Below are 18,432 nucleotides of genomic sequence, written 5' to 3' on the forward strand. Positions count from 1 at the left end.
GGGAAGGCCCAAAGCCCTGCAAACCTGGGACGGCCCCGCTCCCCCGACCCGAGACGGCCCCGCGCCCCGCAAACCTGGGACTGCCCCGCGCCACCCGGATCCGAGAAGGCCCCTCGACCCGCAAGCCTGGGACAGCCCCGCGCCCCCCAACCCGGGACGGTCCCGCGCCGGGACGGCCCCAGGCCCCGCAAGCCTGGGGCGGCCCAGAGCTGAGCGCCGCCTGCAGGAGTCGGGAGCGTGGTGCCCGCGACCGGGATGGGCGCGGCGCGGGCCGGCAGGGGGCGCTGGGCGCGGCGGGCGGGGCGCGTGGGGCGGGCAGGGGCCGAGCGCAGGCTGCGGACTCGGGTCGGGACCGCAGCCGGAGCCTAGCCGGGACTATCGCGCGGGCCGCGCCGGCGATGCCGCGCCCCCGGGCCGGGCTGTAGCGGGGCCGCGGCTGGAGTGCGCGCCGGGCAGGCGGGACATGGAGGTGGTGGACGAGACGGAGGCGCTGCAGCGCTTCTTCGAAGGTGAGAGACCGCGGGCTGGCGGCGGCGATCCTCTGGCTCTGGGAACCCCCTGCTGATCTCCCCGGGGGCTGGGGCCCCCCGCTGTGCTTCCGCCTCCTCTGGCTGGGACCCTCCTTCAGGCTAGCACCAGCCCGCCAAGACAGGCTGCCGGGGCTGGAAGTCCCCTGGCGGTTACCACCCGCCGCCGCTGAAGTTGGGCTCCCCCTCCCCGCTCCTCAACTCGCAGCTTCCTTGGGACTGTGTCCCCTTCCAGGTCCGGACCTCCTTTGAGCCTTCCAGGACCCGGAACTTTCCCTAAATTGTGACACTCCCGCCCCCAGCAAACTTCCCGAGTCTGGGGACCCTCCACTGTTCTTCCCCAGACCCCAAGCGGGCTAGAACCCCCTTCAAGGCCCAGACCCCCAGCGTGCCTTCTAGGACCTTCCATACCTCTTGAGGCTGGACTCCAGCCTGCTTCCCAGAATCTGTGACCCCCACCTAGAGACCAAGACCCCCTGTGTGCCCTTCAGGTTGGCGCCATCACCCTTGACTTCTAGGAGGAGCTGGGACCTCCCCACTGTGCTTCCATGAGGGTAGGACCACTTTAGAGACTGGGACCCCTTGGAGACTGCCACCTGTTTTCCACAATGCTGCCTCTAGTGACTCCTCTGCTGTTTGGGGCTGGGACCCCCCTCCCTAGCATGCTCTCCTAGGGCTGGAACCTTCTTGAAGCTGACATCCCTGCCACCAGTTACCTCTGCTCTCCGAGACCCTTCTAGTGCTGTGAACTCTGTCCCACCAGCCCTCTGAGGCTCCTCAGCACTGTGTCCCCCCAACCCTGGAGCTGCGCCTCTCTGACCTCACCCCCTCAAAGAGTGACCTCACCCCCCCCCCTTGACCCTGAAAGGAGCCCTCTGGGGTGGAATTGACATACACTCCATAATATCTTCTTCTGCCCCCATCCCTACACTGGTTTTGGAGGTCTGCTCCTACATCTAACCAACTCCCTGTCTTTTCCTGGACGGCCCCTGCCCCTCCTGCGGGGCCGCCACTCCTCCTGGTGGTGGGTTCTGGAGGGATGGGACAGCCATGGGAGGGGGAGGGGAAGTGCAGGCTGGCGCCTCCCAGCTCTCTCCACTTCTCAGAACTTCCCTGGAACATCTAGCCAGACCCTCTGGCCCCCTTTTGTGCCCCTGTCTACCAAGGTAGTGAGCCCAGCCCCTGCCCCGAGCTCCCCCTAGTCCCTAAGGCCACATCCTGCTGCTTGGTGCACTGAGAACATTCCTTCATGTGTGAACCTATCAGGGCTGCAGGGCAGGGAACCAGGGTCGAAGTTTCAAGCCCCAGATTCCTGTGGAGTCCTGTGGAAGAGAGAAGCAGCTCTTCCAGTGCCTCAGTTTCTCTCCCTCTGTGACTTGGGAGGTGGGAACCCTTATTCACGCCTACTGGCTGAGCAGCCCAGGCAGGGGCACCCCCAAGCCTCAGTCATCCCACTTCAGGATTCTGGACACCCCACAGACCCAGACCCCAAGAATTCAGGCTTGGACTAGATGGAACGGTTGACTCTGTGCCAGCTGGGCCATCTGAGGGTCTTAGGCAGCCCCCCATCTGTCCCGGGGCTCTGGCTCTCCCCAGACACTGTTGATCCATAGGAGCTCTCAAGGGGCCTGACGCGGTTTGAGGCCTTCAGGGAAGAGGGGACCAGACATTCGTGCCTGCTTGGGTTACTGTTTGGGGGGCCTTAAGCCTGCTGGGTACCCAGAGGACCCGTAGGCCAGGCTCCCTTGACTTCCACACTGCCTTCCTCAGGACCCTGGACCTGGACAGAGAGCAGAGGGGTGGGCCTGGCTGCCCTGGACTCCCTGGCTCTCTCCTGACCATGGGTTGGGGGGTGGGGGCTGACGCCACGGCTTAGCCATGCAGCGGCCTGGCAGCCTGGCGGGGGGAGGCTGCGCTGCTCCCTCCAGAGAGATAAGAGGAGACTCAAGAATGTCTGTGGGGAGCAGGGGAGGGGTGTGAAGCTGCCCGCCTAGGAGGGCTGGGCTGGAAACAGCTCCCAGCCTCTGCGATGGGGGAAGGTGTGGGTGGGCCCTGAGGGCTAGGGTCTCTGGGCCACTTGGGAGGGGAAGGCCCATGTGGGCCTCACACTGTAGGTGAGAGCGGGCCTGGGAGCGGCAGGGCCTGGTGTGCTTGTGAGTGTGAGTGTAAAGTGCGAGGGAGCGGGAAGTTGTGCTTCTGAGCCGTGGCTGCGTCACTCTTGAGTGCTCTCACACTCGGGACTGGGGCTGGGGACACCTGAGCTCTCCTCCTGGTCCCCACTTGGCCTTGGTCATCCCTCTGGACAGTTGATAGCGGACCCTGTGATCTCGGCTCTGGGCTGGGAGACTGGGAAAGGGTTTTACTGAAGGGGCTGCAGCACAGCGCGCCCCCTCACTTGATGTGGTGCCCCTCCCTGGGCACACCAAGCATAGGTGCTGGGTCCTGCCCTGTGCCGGTGGTGGGCTGGGGGCTAAGGCGCTTTGGACCTCGGGTGGGAGGCCGGGACAGGGCGGCCCCCTCGAGGCTGGTACAGCCGGGCCCCCGTGACCGCCCGGCTAATCCCCTAGAGAGAGGCAAGGCAGCCCAGATTGGCGGGCACAGGGCCTGCAGAGAGGGGACCCACCGGGCAGGATGCACTGGCTCCCAACAGGTAACCGGGCCACAGTGTAAGGGGGCCTTGGACCCCAGAGCCAGGGCAGGCACGGGACAGGGCAGCATCTGAGAATCTGGCCAGGATCTCAGAGTTCTAGTGCAGGCTGGACCACTGAGAGCGGGGTGACTGTCTTTGCCTGGCAGGGAACCCCCAAAGAGCTCTTGCCCTCTCTAGGTCCTTTTTCCTCACCTGCAAGACAGGAGAGGGTGGCAGAGAAGAACCTCAGCTCTGAAGAAGCTCACCACCCAGCCCTGGGGAGGAGGGACATGTTAGAGTATGAATGGCCGAGCCTGGAAGGGGTGGCTGCTGGCCCCAGATTGTAGGGGCACATGAGGCTGGAGTGAGCAGCCCAGTGCCCCCCAGAAAGCAGGTGGGTGTGCAGGGAGCCTTGGAGGATGGAGGGACATCGCCTTCCAGCAGGTGCTGGAGAGACCACTTGGAGTTTAGTGGGGCCTCTGCCTGGCCTCTGGAGCCTCACTAAGGCCAGAGGAGGGAGGCCTGGGATTTCACCCCTTCTGAAGCTGATGGGTGGCCTGGACTAGTGACTTCCTTCTCTGGCCTCATTCCCCTCCCAGGGTAAGTAAGTGTGTTGGACCAGAGCAGGGGCTTCCAATGTAATTTTTTTAACCATCAAACAAACTCATAGTCTCCTGATAGGGCAGATACAGTGGATAAGGGGGGCTGGGCTCCCCACAGCCCCTGGAGCACCAGGATACTGGTTCAAAAGCCACCCTTCCCAGCTGTGGGATGGGTGAGGGGAGGGGAATGGTGCTGGCTGAGGCTCAGAGAGAAGGGAGTTGGCCAGAGTTAGCCAGAGCGGACACCTAGCCCCCAGCTCCCTACCCTGCCACCAGTACCTTGGTGTGGGGGGCTACCTGTCAGGTACAAACATCTCTGCCTCTGGAGGGCAGGAAGAGGTCCCAGGTAGAGACTACCTGACGATTTGGAAGAGAGGACCCCCACCTGGACAGGAATCCGGGGCTGAGCTGGGCTGTGTGATGGAGGTGGCACTGTGGCCCATGTCAGCCTGTCTGTCTCTGTCTGTCCCTGGTGCACCCAGGGAGTAAGTAGATGGGAGGGGTGGCCAGGCACAGGGTTTCCTGACCCCTGACTCCCAGGGAGAGGACCTGCCTCCTGGGTCCATCCAGAGCCCCGCTGAGGACTCCGGTCCTAGCCTCAGTGCATGGAGCTGATTGCCAGACCTGCCCCAGGCCCTGAGCCTGGCAGGAGAGGAAATGGTAGTGGGGGGTCTGACTCATCCCTGTGTCCCCAGCACCCAGTGCAGGGCAGGGGTGGGGAGTGGGCAGGAAGTGTTCTCAGGGTCAGTGGAGGCAACAATGGGTATGTGAACAGAGGCAGTGGGGGTGGGGGACGCACCCCAGAAAGCACCTCTCTGGAGGGCTTGGGGTCAGTGCAGGGGTAAGAAGCAGGCAGTTACTAACCCTTTGGCCTCAGGGACTCTCCTGAGACTGGAAAGCTGGACGGAATGCTCCTTGGGGTCTTAGGTAGAGCCAAGGAGGGCATTTGAGGGCAGAATGGCCTTTTCCCTGGGGGCCTGGCTCCCCACTTACAAACTCCCAAGGGGTTACAGACTGGAGGGCCCTGGTAGCGGAGGCTGCTGGGTAACAGCCCAGCGGGGCTGCTGATTGGCTGTCACCCTTGGACTTTGCCCTCCCTGATAAGGAGCAGGGAGCAGAAATTATTAACTGAATCATTAACCGGGTGGCCCCGCCCTGCCCAGGCAGCCTGCCTTACCTTCCCACCTTCCTCCTTACGGACCTAGCACATTCCTGGGCCTCAGTTTCTCTCATGGCCTTGGGTGCTGGAGTATATGGGGGCCTCCTCTCCTATTTCCAGGGCTTCAGCCCCTGCTGCCACAGGGTGTGGGTACCTCTTGGTTGGGTCTCGGAGTGGGATGATGTAATGGTTCTGTGCATTTGCCAGCGGGGGCAGCTGGGGTCTGTTCCTAGCTCTGCTGCTTACCCACAGTCCTTCTCTTGGCCGTATCAGGGCACCGCTGTGCCTCCGCTTTCTCATCTGTAAAATGGGAATGCAGTTGTAACGGCAGGGCCTCTGTCCCAGGGTTTCTGGGGTGATTAGGTAAGATAGTGCCTGGCCTGCTGAACACTCCATTGGCCCATGGCAGGTGTTCTGCGTCCTACCTTGAAGATTACTGGTCCCCAGGATAGGTCAGTGCCCCTAAGCTTAGGGGGCTTGTTGAGCATGTTCTGTGGTTCTGTGCCCAGGGCCTGCACCATGACAGCTTTGGCCCAGCGTGACCTGGTCCTGGTGCCTGGCACATCCAGTAGGCCCACCCCACCTCCCCCTCTGAGATTTGGGTCCTGTTCTTGCTGCCAGCAAGGGGGAGGGGCTTGACTACATTGTGGCTTCATCTGCCGCACCCAGGCTCTTTGCATGTTGTCTTCCTGGAGTCCTGGGGTGCAGTGGAAGGGTGGGTGATGTCCTCCCATTTCTGAGGCATGCTGTGAGGCAGGAGAGGAAGGCGATGATGTATCAGGCTCCCTCAAGGTGGCCACAGCAGAGCTGGGACTGGAGCCTGGGTCCCAGCTGGGTACCAGCCTGGGGTGGGTAGGGAAGGGGCCTCTCCTCCTGACATGCTGAGGAGTGGCTCCAGCATGGGTGGCCACACCAGATGACATCCATGCAGCCTCCTTGACCTCTCTAAGACCTCAGAGTCCTCACTCACATGGTCAAGGTTGCATGACGTGAGCAGTTAGACCCCATGAGTGCCAGGGCCTGGAGTGCAGGGGGAGGGGCAAAGCCCCTGGATGGGGAGTACAGTTGGGTCTGGAGCCCCCTGCCGGCCTAGATTATGGAGGGGGTTCCCGGGCATTCTGTCCTCCCTGTGCCCCAGGTCACATCAGTGAGGGAAGTTCTCTCTCCAGCTGAACCGGGTCCCTGCAGCCCCCGGAGGGCACACCCACAGCATCTGTCTCTCCTTTGTGGAGTTTGAGGATCCTATCTCCCTCTGGCCTCCCTCACTTCCCCTCTCGTCTCCCTCCGTGGCTGGGGGAAGGGGATCCCCATCCCCTGCCCTGCTAGCTTGGAGGCAGGGGGCTGCCTTTAGGGAGTGGAGCTGCATCTGTGACACTGAGTTCACTGAGTGGGGCCTGGCTTCAGCCGGAGCTGCTTAGGGAGGGTCTGACAGCAGGTCGGGAGGGGGCTTGGAGGGAAGAAGAGGAGGCGGGAGCTCTTCCTGGGTGGCCACTAACCTAACCCACACATGGGATGCTGTGCCTGTGGGCCTGGGCCTGCTGTCGGGTCAGTGAGCACTTGTGTACATGCGTGTCCTGGCATACACGCCTGTGAAGTCTGCTGAGGTGTGAACATGCACAGGCATGCTCGTACCTCAGGGCTTTTGCACCGGCTGTCCCTACCATCTGGAACCTTCTAGAATGCTAGGCATTTTACTGCTCTTGTCATCTGACTCTGCTCCCTAGAATGTCAGCTCCATGTGGGCAAGGCTTTTGTCCCTTTTGCTCACTGCTGTAGCCCCAAAGCTGGGCACTATGCTTGCCTGACACACAACAGGTGCTCAGTAAATAACTGCCGAATGAATGAAGGCACACAGATGAATGTGGGTGTGCGCATGTGTGTGGGTATGTGAGTGGGGCGTGCTGCTGTGTGTGTCAGTACTGTGTATGCGTGAGTAGGGGGCATGTGGTACGTGATCATGTGCATGTCAGTGGATACCTGACTGCAGAGTGTACTCTTATGTACACGTGTGTGTGTTGCAGTGTGCCTGCCTGGGGTCATACCAGTGCGTAGGCACAGATGGGCACAGGTGACCCTGGTGGAGACCTGTGTCCACCCCAAGCTGCAGGGTCTCTACCTGGCACCTGGTGGCCTGCCTGCTCTGGTCCCTGTGGGAGAGAGTAGGAACAGGTCCTAGCCGCTGGCCTTGGTGCTGTTGGACCTGGCTTTGGAGCATGTTGGGGCTGTGAGTTCAGCCTTGTGTTGACCTGAGGACAGGGTGGCAGCTTCGTGGGGACTTGGAGTGGATGTAGCCATAGCCCAAGGGTGGCTAAAGATTTCTGGGACTCGGGCTGGGCGTGGTGGCTCATGCCTGTAATCCCAGCACTTTGGGAGGCCGAGGTGGGTGGATCACAAGGTCAGAAGATTGACAACATCCTGGCTAGCATGGTGAAACCCCATCTCTACTAAAAATATAAAAAATTAGCCGGGCGTGGTGGTGGGCGCCTGCAGTCCCAGCTACTTGGGAGGCTGAGGCAGGAGAATGGTGTGAACCCGGGAGGCAGAGCTTGCAGTGAGCCGAGACTGAGCCACTGCACTCCAGCCTGGAGATGAGACTCTGTCTCAAAAGAAAAAAAAAAAAAAGATTCTGGGTCTCCTAGAAGAGAAGTTTCTCCGGCTGGGCCGGTGGCTCATGCCTGTAATCCCAGCACTTTGGGAGACTGAGGCGGGTGGATCTTGAACACCTGTCAGGAGTTCAAGACCAGCCTGGCCAACATAATGAAATCCCGTCTCTACAAAAAATGCAACAATTAGCCAGCATGGTGGCACGCACCTGTAATCCCAGCTCCTTGCAAGGCTGAGGTGGGAGAATCACTTGAACTCGGGAGGCGGAAGTTGCAGTGAGCCGAGATCGCGCCACTGCATTCCCGCCTGGGCAATAGAGTGAAACTTTGTCTCAAAAAAAAAAAAAAAAAGTAAAAAAAGAGAGGGGTCTCTGTAGGCAGCCTGTGGGGGCTCTTCTGCATTTTTGGTAAGAAGTTGGGAGAGAACAAAGACTACTGTGACTCAGATTGAAGAACCTGATAGAAAAATGGCTCAAGAGCCCCATCTTTGTCAGGTGTGGCTACTGGGCCCAAGCTGACTGAGGATTTGATTCGGAGAGGCAAAGGGTTGCTTACACAAGCAAACATTTGACCTGAAGGCATTTTGACTAAGAAGGCTCTGGTCACAAGTTGAAGCCTAAAGCAGGACAGCTAGCAGTTATAGATCTTTTTTTTTCTTTTTTTTGAGACAAAGTCTCGCTCTGTCACCCAGGCTGGAGTGCAGTGGCACGATCTCGGCTCACTGCAACCTCTGCCTCCCGGGTTCAAGTGATTCTCCTGCCTCAGCCTCCTGAGTAGCTGGGATTACAGGCATGCACCACCACGCCTGTCTTGATTTTTGTATTTTTAGTAGAGACGAGGTTTCACCATGTTGATCAAGCTGGTCTCAAACCCCTGACCTCGTGATCTGCCCACCTTGGCCTCCCAAAGTGCTGGGATTACAGGTGTGAGCCAACGTGCCTGGCTATAGATCATATTAATAAGAAGACAAAGTCCAAACCAAAGGAGCTGAGGCCTACAGTGCCTTGCCCCCATGTAAACTGGTTGGGAGATGAGCCACAGCACTAGGTGCTCTCTGTGACTGGGAGGACAGGAGGGGCTGCCTGGGCAGGCAGGGAGGCAGTCGCAGAAGGCTGACCCACTGGAAGGGATGACTGGGGCCGAGGCCGACAGGCTGGATTATGCTGTGCGTGTGTAAGAATAGCAGCAGAGTGCTGGCCATGCCTCAGAGGGACTTAGGAGAAGGCACGGAGGCCCCTCGGAGGCTCCGGAGCAGGTGTGCAGCAAGGTGGAGGGGCCTGGGAGAGAGGGGACAGCCTGGGTGGAGGCGTGAGGGCAGGAAAGGAGATGGGAGTCCCAAGAGAGATGGAAAGAGGGCGGTTCACCCTGACTGCGGAATGGCCTCGTGGGGGTCACCTCGTTTAAGGCTCACTCCATGGCAGGGATTCGTGCTCCATCTGATGGAGAAGGAAGCCAGGTCTCAGGTCGTTTGCTGAGGGTCATAGCCATGAAGTGGGGAGTCCACATTAGCAACCAGGCCTCTTTGACTCTGGGGATCTCTCTGGGCATCGCAGTTATGCCCAGATGGGCTGTCCACTGACCGCTACCACCCTGGCCCTCAGCTGCTGCCTGAAGCTAGGGCACCCCTCAGGTTCAGATGCCCCGAGTGGACACTCAGAGCAACTGGGGTCTTTGGGAATGCGCCTGGGCCCTGGTGCCCTCTGCACCCCAGGTTCGGATCGACCAGGCCTGGCCAGCATCCTCGGGACCCGGCCCACCCTACCCACAGCCACGTGGCTGACGGGATTTCCGCCATGTTTGGGGCATGAATTGACAAGTGCCCCATTGACGGGGCAGGGGAGGGGGTGGGCAGGGCACAAGCCTCCCACTGTGCCGTGTCCCCACCCTCCCCCGTTCCCTGGGACAATGGCCGAGACTCAGCCAGCGGCCACAGCTGGTGGGGGGCGGAGGGGGCACATGAGCACAAGGAGGGGCGGAAGGGAGGGGTCCTGGGTGGAGGGACCACCTGGGCCCCTGCCTGCTCTCATCCTGCACCTGGCTTGGGTGGCCTCCATTCCTTTCGTGGCCAGCTGGGTGGCCTTAAGGAGAGGAGGAGAGAAGAGGAGAGGAGAGAGGAGGGGGTGCCTTCCCATAGTCTGGATCACAGCCTGCCTGGGAAGGGGCAGCGTCTGCCTCCTGTTCCAGGCAGGTAATAAAGGGCCTAATTAATGAGGAGCAGCTGAGGCGCATAGCTCAGCAGGGCAGGGGCAGGACCTGGAGGAGCCCTGGGTAGCCCCAGCCCTGACCACAGCATGGCCTGGCCGAGGTCCCTCACTGGCCACTTGGCTCATCCACTTCGTGAACATTTCCTAGGTGCCTGTTGTGTGCTGGCATACTATATCCCAGAGAGACAGAACAGGGCAGCGCTCATAGCCCAGCACCTGCCCCTGTAAGCTATGGGCACATGCCTATCCTTTCTGAGCCTCAGTTTCCTCATCTGTAAAATGAAGAAAAAGAAAATCACCTACCTTGTAGGGTTGGGATGAGAATTCAATATGAGCCATGTAAAGTGCATGGCACAGGGCTGGGCACAGAGCAGCCACTGGGCGAGTGAGCTGTGGTTGGTGGGTGGGTGGTGGACAGACGCCCATCCTGCCCATCAGGGTGTGTGTAGGCGGGAGGGTAAAGAGCTGATGAGGAATTACAACGCCCCTGCCCATCCCTTGCTAAAGAGAATGGGAGAGTCAGAGATGGCCTCTTGGGGGAATTTACATTTAAGACAAAACCTAAAGCGTGAATAGGAACAGCATGGAACGGCACGTGTGAAGGCCTTGATGTGGGATGGAGGATGGAAAGGAGGCAGGGGCTGACCGCAGGGGCCAACCACTGAGAGGAGGGGAGGGAGGGGACCTGAGGAAGGAGAAAAGGCAGTCAGGGGCAGGCAGGAGACCATGTCAGGCCTTGGACTGCCAGAGGGCTCCAGATTTCTCCCAAGCAGTGGGAAGCTGTTGAAGGGTTTGAGAAGCGAAGGACAGAGATCCTGGTTTGTGAGCTCATGGTGCTGTTTTTGGGTTATTGGGCCCTGGGCGGTGTCTGGCGGGCCCGGCTTCCCTTCTCTCAGAGAGGTCTTGAGGATCAGAGTGAGCCATGTGGCCCATGTTCCACGTTCTGCCTGGCAGGTACCCCTGGCTGGGCTCCAGTGATGTTCTGGGGCTCTTTTGGGAGCAGTGGGGAGAGGTGCTCCCAAGAGGGTGCCCATGGGACCCTGCCCCCGTCCTGGGTTCTTAGGGGCTGTATCCCAGCCTCAGCAATCCCTGGGCTTTGGCAAGCACCCACCCTCGTCTTGTCCACCTGGAATGTCTGTTAGAAATCTCCAGTGTGGTTCACGGGCGGGCTGGGGGCCGAGCGGCGTGGGGAAGAGACGACGTGGCCTCCAGGGCTTCCAGGAGAAGGTGTGGGGTCAGCGTTCCTCAGGAGGCCCTCCGAGCCCCCAACCCTCAAACTTTTTCCCCACCCACTGGCCTCCCCGCAACGCTGCCCCATCAGTTCCCTCCTCCCACCTCCTTCCTCCGTCCTCCGTCCGCCCGGACCCTGGCACGGGAGGGTCCCTCCTCCCCCAAAGCACATCTGGTTCTCGTTAGGGTCTCCCAGGATGCCTCTGCCTGAGGCCCCCTATCCCGAGGGAGGTGGGCAGGAGGATTAGGGGCGATTAGGAGTGCTCCTGGCCAGGAGAGGAGGGGGCTGGGTCTGTTATAAATAGCAACACTATGGCTGCATCAGCCCATCATTCACTGTAGATTCCAAGTTCAGGCTCAAAAACTTGCAGCTTCAGCGGCCAGAGTGGGGGTGATGCTCCAGGTGGGGTGGGGAAGGCACAGCAACCGCTAGCCACACCCTTCCCCTTGGAGTCAGGCCCCTGCACCTGGCTGGAATCCTCCTTGCTGTGTTGCCTAGGGTAAGAGACTTGACCTCTCTGAACTGTGGGGATGGTGATCATGTACCTATTTGAACATTCCCACTGTTTAGAGAGGGAAAATGCATAAAGCACTTAGAATCGTGCCGGGCCTGGTAGGCAGTCAGTGTGAGCTGCACTCACTGTCACTGTCTTTGTCATCATCACCATGATGAGTTGAGAAGCACTGGGAGATACTCACTGTGAGCCACTGTCAAGTCACTGTCTCTGTCACTATCAAGTCACTGTCTCTGTCATGGTCACCATTCTGGGCTGGGAGGGTTGAGTAACACGCTGCAGGTGAAGAGCCTGCAGGATGCCTTGTGCATAAGAAACTCCTGTGATTAGGCTGGGGACGGTGGCTCATGCCTGTAATCCCAGCACTTTGGGAGGCTGAGGCGGGCAGATCACCTGAAGTCAGGAGTTCCAGACCAGCCTGGCCAACATGGTGAAACCCCATCTCTGCTAAAAATACAAAAAATTAGCCGTGTGTGCTGGCAGGCGCCTGTAATCCCAGCAACTCGGGAGGCTGAGGTGGGAGAATTGCTGGAACCTGGGAGGGAGGCGGAGGTTGCAGTGAACCGAGATTGCGCCACTGCACTTCAGCCCGGGAAACTGAGCAAGACTCCGTCTCAAAAAAAAAAAAAAAAAAAAAAAAGTAAAGACAAGAAACTCCTGTGATTATTAATGTATTTGACTCACAAAGTGCCTGGCACACAGTAGGCACTCAATAAATAGGACCCGTGGTTACGGCAGGGTGGGGCCTGAGCAGAGGCAGGGTCCTGGAACCCAGGCACGCACAGTGGCCACGCCCAGCTGGAGAAGCTGCTCTTGCCCCGGGCCGCACCGCCCTGGACGGCCATTGGTGGTGCGTGGTGGGTGTCCCTTGTTCCTAGCTGGGCGAGCTGGGGGTGGGGGTCAGCAGGAGGGCCCTGGCCTGTCGCAGGCAGCGCGTGACTCCTAGGAGGGCTTAGCCGCTCATTAATCACCTAAGCGGGGCTCAGCATTCTTGAAATGCCGGCTGGGGCCAGGGAGGGGCCTGGGCGGGGGGCTCCCAGGGACCCCAGAGCTCTGGGGCTGGGAAGTGAGGACGGCTATTCTGACCACTGAGCACCCACTAAGTGGCCAGCACTTCACACACCTCATCTCATTTCATACTCAAAACAGCCCCATGAAGCCCTAGCTGTACGTGTCCCCATTGCACGAATGAGGAGACTGAGGCTCAGAGAGTGCGTGTGACCTGCCCAAGATCACTCAGCAGGGAGTGGCTGAGCCAGGATTTGTTCCTGGACCTGTCTGAGCTCAACAGAAGAGGGCAGACCCCAGACTCAGGCTTCAGAGGCCTGTGGGAGGAGCCCTCCTGCCTCAGTGGGGCTGGCCAGCCCGGGTCAACTGTGTAGGTGGGGCTGTCCTCCATTATCGGGGTTGACGCATCTCCCACGTCAGCCCCCTTATCACCCCGCCCTCTGGCTCCCCCCGCAAGGTGACCCTGGGAGGGGAAAGGCCGGCACCTCCCCCGTCCTCCCTCATGATGCCCAAGAGCCCTGGCTGCCTTTCCTCTAGGGGCCCCTCCCCTTGGTGGGGCCGGGGCCAGCGCAGAGGGCCCAGGAGAGGGCAGCAGGCAGAGGAGTGGAGCTCTGGCAGCCATCATTCCCTGCTGGGAGCCCGGGGCAAGCCCTTCCCTCTCTAGGCTTCTGCCTCCTCTGGAAAAAGGGGGCTAAGTTCCCCAGCCCGTGCCCCAGAGGGTGATGGGCATATCCAGTGAGGGTGCAGGGAGCTCTCCTGATCCTGATCCCCACTCCCCGCTGCGGCCAGGGCCTGGGTGCAGGAGGCTCCCACAGCCCTGTGGGCCCCCAGGATATACGGTCCCACTCAGCCAGGCCTCGTGCTCCTGCGTGCCTGGAGCTAGGCCATCTGGACCTGACCCCTGGAGGACAGGGCAGGACAGTGCCTGTTGGGTCCGAGCCATCCCATCGAGGGCAGTGGGCACCCATGGGGCTCTCAACTCAGTAAGCACCTCATTTGTGCCTCACAGCACCCCATAAGACAGACGAATAGTGACCCCATTTGACAGATGAGCGGAAAGGACTTGCTCCCTGTCACACAGCTAGAAAGGGGCGTGGCAGGATCGGCCTCTCTGTACCCAGATCCATGCCCTGGGCCCCTCTCCTCTGAGACTCAAGGGGGCCTTGTGCTGGGGCGGGGGTCATTATCAGCGCTTCCTGCAGGGGTGCCAGGCAGTGGAGGTGAGAGCTGGCCCCCACATGGATACTTGGGTGGAAAGGAGCAGGGGCATCTGTTTTGGATGGCCAGCCTGGGCAGGGATGGAGGGCTGGTCCCAGATGCCCAGGGTCTGCAGGGAGCTGGGCCCCTTCCCTAGCCCACCTCTCCTGCCCTGCAGGCCACGACATCAACGGTGCCCTGGAGCCCTCCAACATAGACACCAGCATCCTGGAGGAGTACATCAGCAAGGAGGATGCCTCCGACCTGTAAGTGGCCCCCTTGCCTGCCCTGCACCTGCCCAGCCCCCAGCCCTTTGTCTCTCTTCTGTCACCAGGGAGGTCTGAGGGCCGGACCTGGGGTCTCCCATGGTCCCACCTGTGGTCCCACCTCTGAAAGCTGCTCCTCGTCCTTTCCCAGCCACTGACTCCTCCGAAATCTCCAGAGTTCCCTGAGGGGAGGGGGCGGCTACTTCCCTGCTGGGGCCGGGGTCCTGGCTGGAGCTGAGCCGCTCCCCTTCCCCGCAGCTGCTTCCCTGACATCTCTGCTCCAGCCAGCTCGGCCTCCTACTCTCACGGGCAGCCTGCGATGCCCGGCTCCAGCGGGGTTCACCACCTGAGCCCCCCTGGGGGTGGACCCTCCCCGGGACGCCATGGTCCCCTCCCACCCCCGAGCTACGGCCCCCCGCTGAACTGCAACAACAACAACGGCATGGGCGCTGCCCCCAAGCCCTTCCCGGGGGGCGCCGGGCCCCCCATCAAGGCCGAGCCCAAGGCTCCCTATGCCCCAGGGTGAGTGAGGGCAGGGAGTAGGGGGATACAGAGGCCTAGGTGCAGGCAGGGAGCAGGGCTGTGGCCATGGCCTGGGAGGTCCTGGACACTGGCCTGGCATAGGATGGGTTGGGTGACCGGCTGTGTGTGGGCAGGTGAGGGAAGGGAGGTTGGGTCCAGGCCGAGGGGGGACTCCTGGGCTTTGTTCTGAGGCACTGGGCAGCCATGAAGCTTCTAAGCAGGGGAGTGATGAGGGCTGACGTAAGTGCTAGAAAAATCTCGGTGCTGTGTGGAGAGTGGACAGGAGGTGGCGGGACTGGAGGCTGTGACTGTTTACCTTCATGGGAACACCTGCATACCCGTGCACACATGCCGGGCCCACTCACTCACGCATCCAGCGGACGTGTACTATGGCCACAGGAGTTGGACCACGGCTCAGATGTGGCACCTTAGCTCCCCCCCTACCAAAGCAAGCCTCATGGAGCCCAGAACCCAGGCCCTTCCCCCCATCTTTCTGAGGAGTCCACACCAGGGGTCTGACCCAGGGCTGAACCTTGGGACTGGCTTTGACCAAAGGTTCCAGGCAGCCACCCGCCCAGCCAGACGCCAGGGCAGCCCCCGGGGCACATGTTCACAGTGGGAGGCTGGGAGCGTGGGTCTGCAGGGGAGCTCAGGGCAAACATAGGGGCCCCTGTCTCTGGGTAGAAAAGCATTAAAACACTAGGTGCATGAACACTGTGTTCAGACAGCCTGGCTCCAACTTCACCTTTCCCATGTACCAGCCATCTAACCCATGGCCTCAGTTTCCTGCGAAGTGAGCCCCCAAATGCTTACCCCTCAAGATTATCGTGGGAAGTAAGCAAGGGCACAGAGGAAGCCCTGGGTGCATGGTGGCCATGGACACATGGCCGGCCGTGCTTCCTGAGCTCCCTGGCTTCTGTGGGGAAGGGAGTGGAGGCCAGGCTTGGGGTGCCAGGGGTGAACCTTTGCTGCAGAAGGCAAACTGTTTGCTTGAGGCGGTGAGGCTGTTCCTAAACTACAGGCCCCTGGGGGCAGAGGGAGAAGAACTAACATTTGGTGAGCGCGTACTGGTGCCCGCTGCTGTATCACGTGCCTATGGTTGTGTGAGCTCATCAGCCTTCCCAGGTATCCAGCTCCTGGGAGACACCACAAGGAGCCCTGGCCACTGCTCCTGTCAGGATTTTAATGGCACACTGAGGCTCAGAGAGGGAAAGTGGCTTGTCCAGAGCCACACAGGGACTCTGTGGCCAGGGCCACTCTAGGGAGGGACCCAGGGCCAGGCCTGGGTCTAGGTGATAAACAAGAGAGACATGAGGCTGGGCGTGGTGGCGCACACCTGTAATCCCAGCACTTTGGAAGGCCAAGGTAGGCAGATTGCTTGAGCCCAGGAGTTCAAGACCAGCCTGCAACATGATGAAACCCCATCTCTACAAAAATTACAAAAATTATCTGGGTGTGATGGCATGTGCCTGTAGTCCCAGTTACTCCTGAGGCTGAGGTGAGATAATAGTTTCAGCCAGCGAGGTAGAGGCTATAGTGAGCTGTGATCTCGCCTGCCACTGCTGGGGACAGAGTAAGACCCTGTCTCAAAAAAAAAAAAAAAAAAAAAAAAAAGGCCGAGCACGGTGGCTCACGCCTATAATCCTAGCACTTTGGGAGACCGAGGCAGGCGGATCACCTGAGGTCAGGAGTTCGAGACCAGCCTCAACATGGAGAAACCCCACCTCTACTAAAAATACAAAATGATCCAGGTGTGGTGGTGCATGCCTGTAATCCCAGCTACTCGGGAGGCTAAGGCAGGAGAATTACTTGAACCTGGGAGGTGGAGGTTGCGGTGAGCTGAGATCACGATCCAGGTGTGGTGGTAAGTGCCTGTAATCCCAGCTATGCAGGAGGCTGAGGCAGGAGAATTACTTGAACCTGGGAGGCGGAGGTTGCAGTGAGCCGAGATCGCGCCATTGCACTCTAGCCCGGGCAAAAAGAGAGAAAGTCCCTCTCAAAAAAAGAAAAAAAAAAAAAAAAAAGGCTGGGCACGGTGGCTCACGCATCCCAGCACTTTGGGAGGCTGAGGTGGGCAGATCACTTGAGGCCTGGAGTTCGAGACTGGCCTGGGCAACATGGCGAAACCCAGTCTGTGTTAAAAATACAAAAATTAGCCGGGTGTGGTGGTGCATGCCTGTAATCCCAGCTACTTGGGAGGCTGAGGCACAAGGATCGCTTGAACCCGGGAGGTGGAGGTTGCAGTGAGCAGTGATTGCGTCACTGAACTCCAGCCTGGGCACAGAGCAAGACTCTGTCTCAAAAAAAAAAAAAAAAAAAATACAGACACACGGCTCTGCAGTGGATCCTGAAGCCTAAGTAGGGAGAGGTATTCACCACTATGTCCCCAAGTAGAGTAATAATCAGATGCCAGAGGAACTTAACAGGAGAGACACAAGGTGCTGTGGACTTGGGGCATGGGACTGCAGGGACTGCAGGGTGCGAAAGCCCTTCACACATTACAGAAGGCCCGGGCATTGTCAGGGAAGTGCAGGATGGAGTGGCAGCGCAGGGTGCCTGAGGCTGTGGCAAGGAGTATGGGTTTGAGTCCCATCCATGTTTTTGTATCATTCACACAAAACCTGCAGAGTCTGTCTTCTTGAATAGTTGCATAGGTCTCTACACGAGGCCCCGAAGGTGGGTGGGTGGCTGGCACAGGGTGCAAGGGGACTCTGGAACCAGTCCTGGGGCTGTGTCCACAACAGGGCCATAGCCTCTGGCAGTTCCCTGGGCATGGGAATGGGGAGTTGTCCAGATGTGGGGACCAGGGATGGCCAAAGAGCTGGATCCCATATGGCCACAGCCTCCCACTTGCTGGGCGAGCTCAGGGTTCACGCAGGACGTGTTGACCTCTTAGGTTGAGTTTGTTCTTTTTCCTGAACACTGATAAAGTGAAACCTGCAAGAAAAAAATAAACCCAGGCCTGGTGGTGCTGGCTCCCTTCCCAGTTCACACCTGCCTCTGGTGGGGCAGCCCCCCGCGACCTGCTGAATGCCCCAAGGCCCAGCCCCCTAGGGCCCTGCGTTTCCAGGAAGCTGTGGGGCTTCAGTGGGTGCAGGAAGAGAGAAGAAGGCCTGGCCCTCGGTCTGGGGCGGGAGTCGTTGAGTCCCTGTGCCATCATCAAGGACACTAGTAACTGCCCCCTAAGTGCCTTGTAGGTCTAAGGGGCAGCCCCCTACCCACAATTCGGCCCCAGGCCCTGCCAGGCACCCCTATGTGGGTGGTGCAGAGAAATGCCCCTAAGGGTGGATGTGAGGAAACCTGTGTCCCCAGCTTCTGGGGGGCTCTGGGACCCTAACATGCAGAGGAGCTGCCCAGCTGGAAGGCGGGGGCTCGGCTGCTCACCCCCCGGCCCCTTCCCCTGGCTCTCACAGCACACTGCCGGACTCTCCCCCAGACTCGGGCTCCGAGGCCTACTCCCCCCAGCAGGTGAATGGTGAGTCCAGCGGGCACCGCCCTCCTGCTTCAGGGTTCGGGCAAGTGGTTGGGGCGGCCTTATCAGGGAGGTAGGGGAGGAGGGAGGGGGCCAGCGGCTGCACAACGGGCTGAGATTATCGCTGGTCAAATACTCCCTGGCGCTTGGCTATTGTTTCCCCACGGGCGGGTGGGGAGCCTGGCCCTGCCTCTGAGCAAGTATCCCCGCGGTGATGCCACCCGCCTGGCCGCCTGCGCCATCATGGACGCACCCTTCAGCGGTAAGTGGGTGGCTGGGGAAGGCCGTGGCCACGGGTGCAGCCTGGGCGCAGGCTTCCCAGGCCGGGCCCACCTCACCTTGGAGGGTGCTCAGGGGTGCCCCGGCCCCCAGGTGGCCAAGAGCAGAACCACCGCGGGAGCAGGCTCCTCGCAGTCCGGATTGGGGTCAAGAGTTCTGTTTATCTTACCAAAAACATCCCTGGAATGCCTCCTGGGGAACAAAGGGAGCTGGGGCCTC

The 18,432-nt window shown here is 60.1% G+C and overlaps 1 protein-coding gene across 1 annotated transcript in view; it reads left to right on the forward strand.

Annotated features, from left to right (window-relative positions):
• The first annotated feature begins 324 nt into the window (after nucleotides 1-324).
• The window catches only part of MYRF (myelin regulatory factor), a 36,679-nt gene continuing 18,571 nt past the window's right edge, over nucleotides 325-18,432 (forward strand). The window contains 4 exon segments of the mRNA XM_017948321.3: nucleotides 325-509; nucleotides 13,853-13,940; nucleotides 14,199-14,462; nucleotides 17,876-17,937. Of these exon segments, the coding sequence (XP_017803810.1) occupies nucleotides 464-509; nucleotides 13,853-13,940; nucleotides 14,199-14,462; nucleotides 17,876-17,937 (460 nt within the window). The 5' untranslated portion in view covers nucleotides 325-463.

This window comes from Papio anubis, chromosome 12 (assembly GCF_008728515.1).
Source record: "Papio anubis isolate 15944 chromosome 12, Panubis1.0, whole genome shotgun sequence".
Taxonomy (NCBI): domain Eukaryota; kingdom Metazoa; phylum Chordata; class Mammalia; order Primates; family Cercopithecidae; genus Papio; species Papio anubis.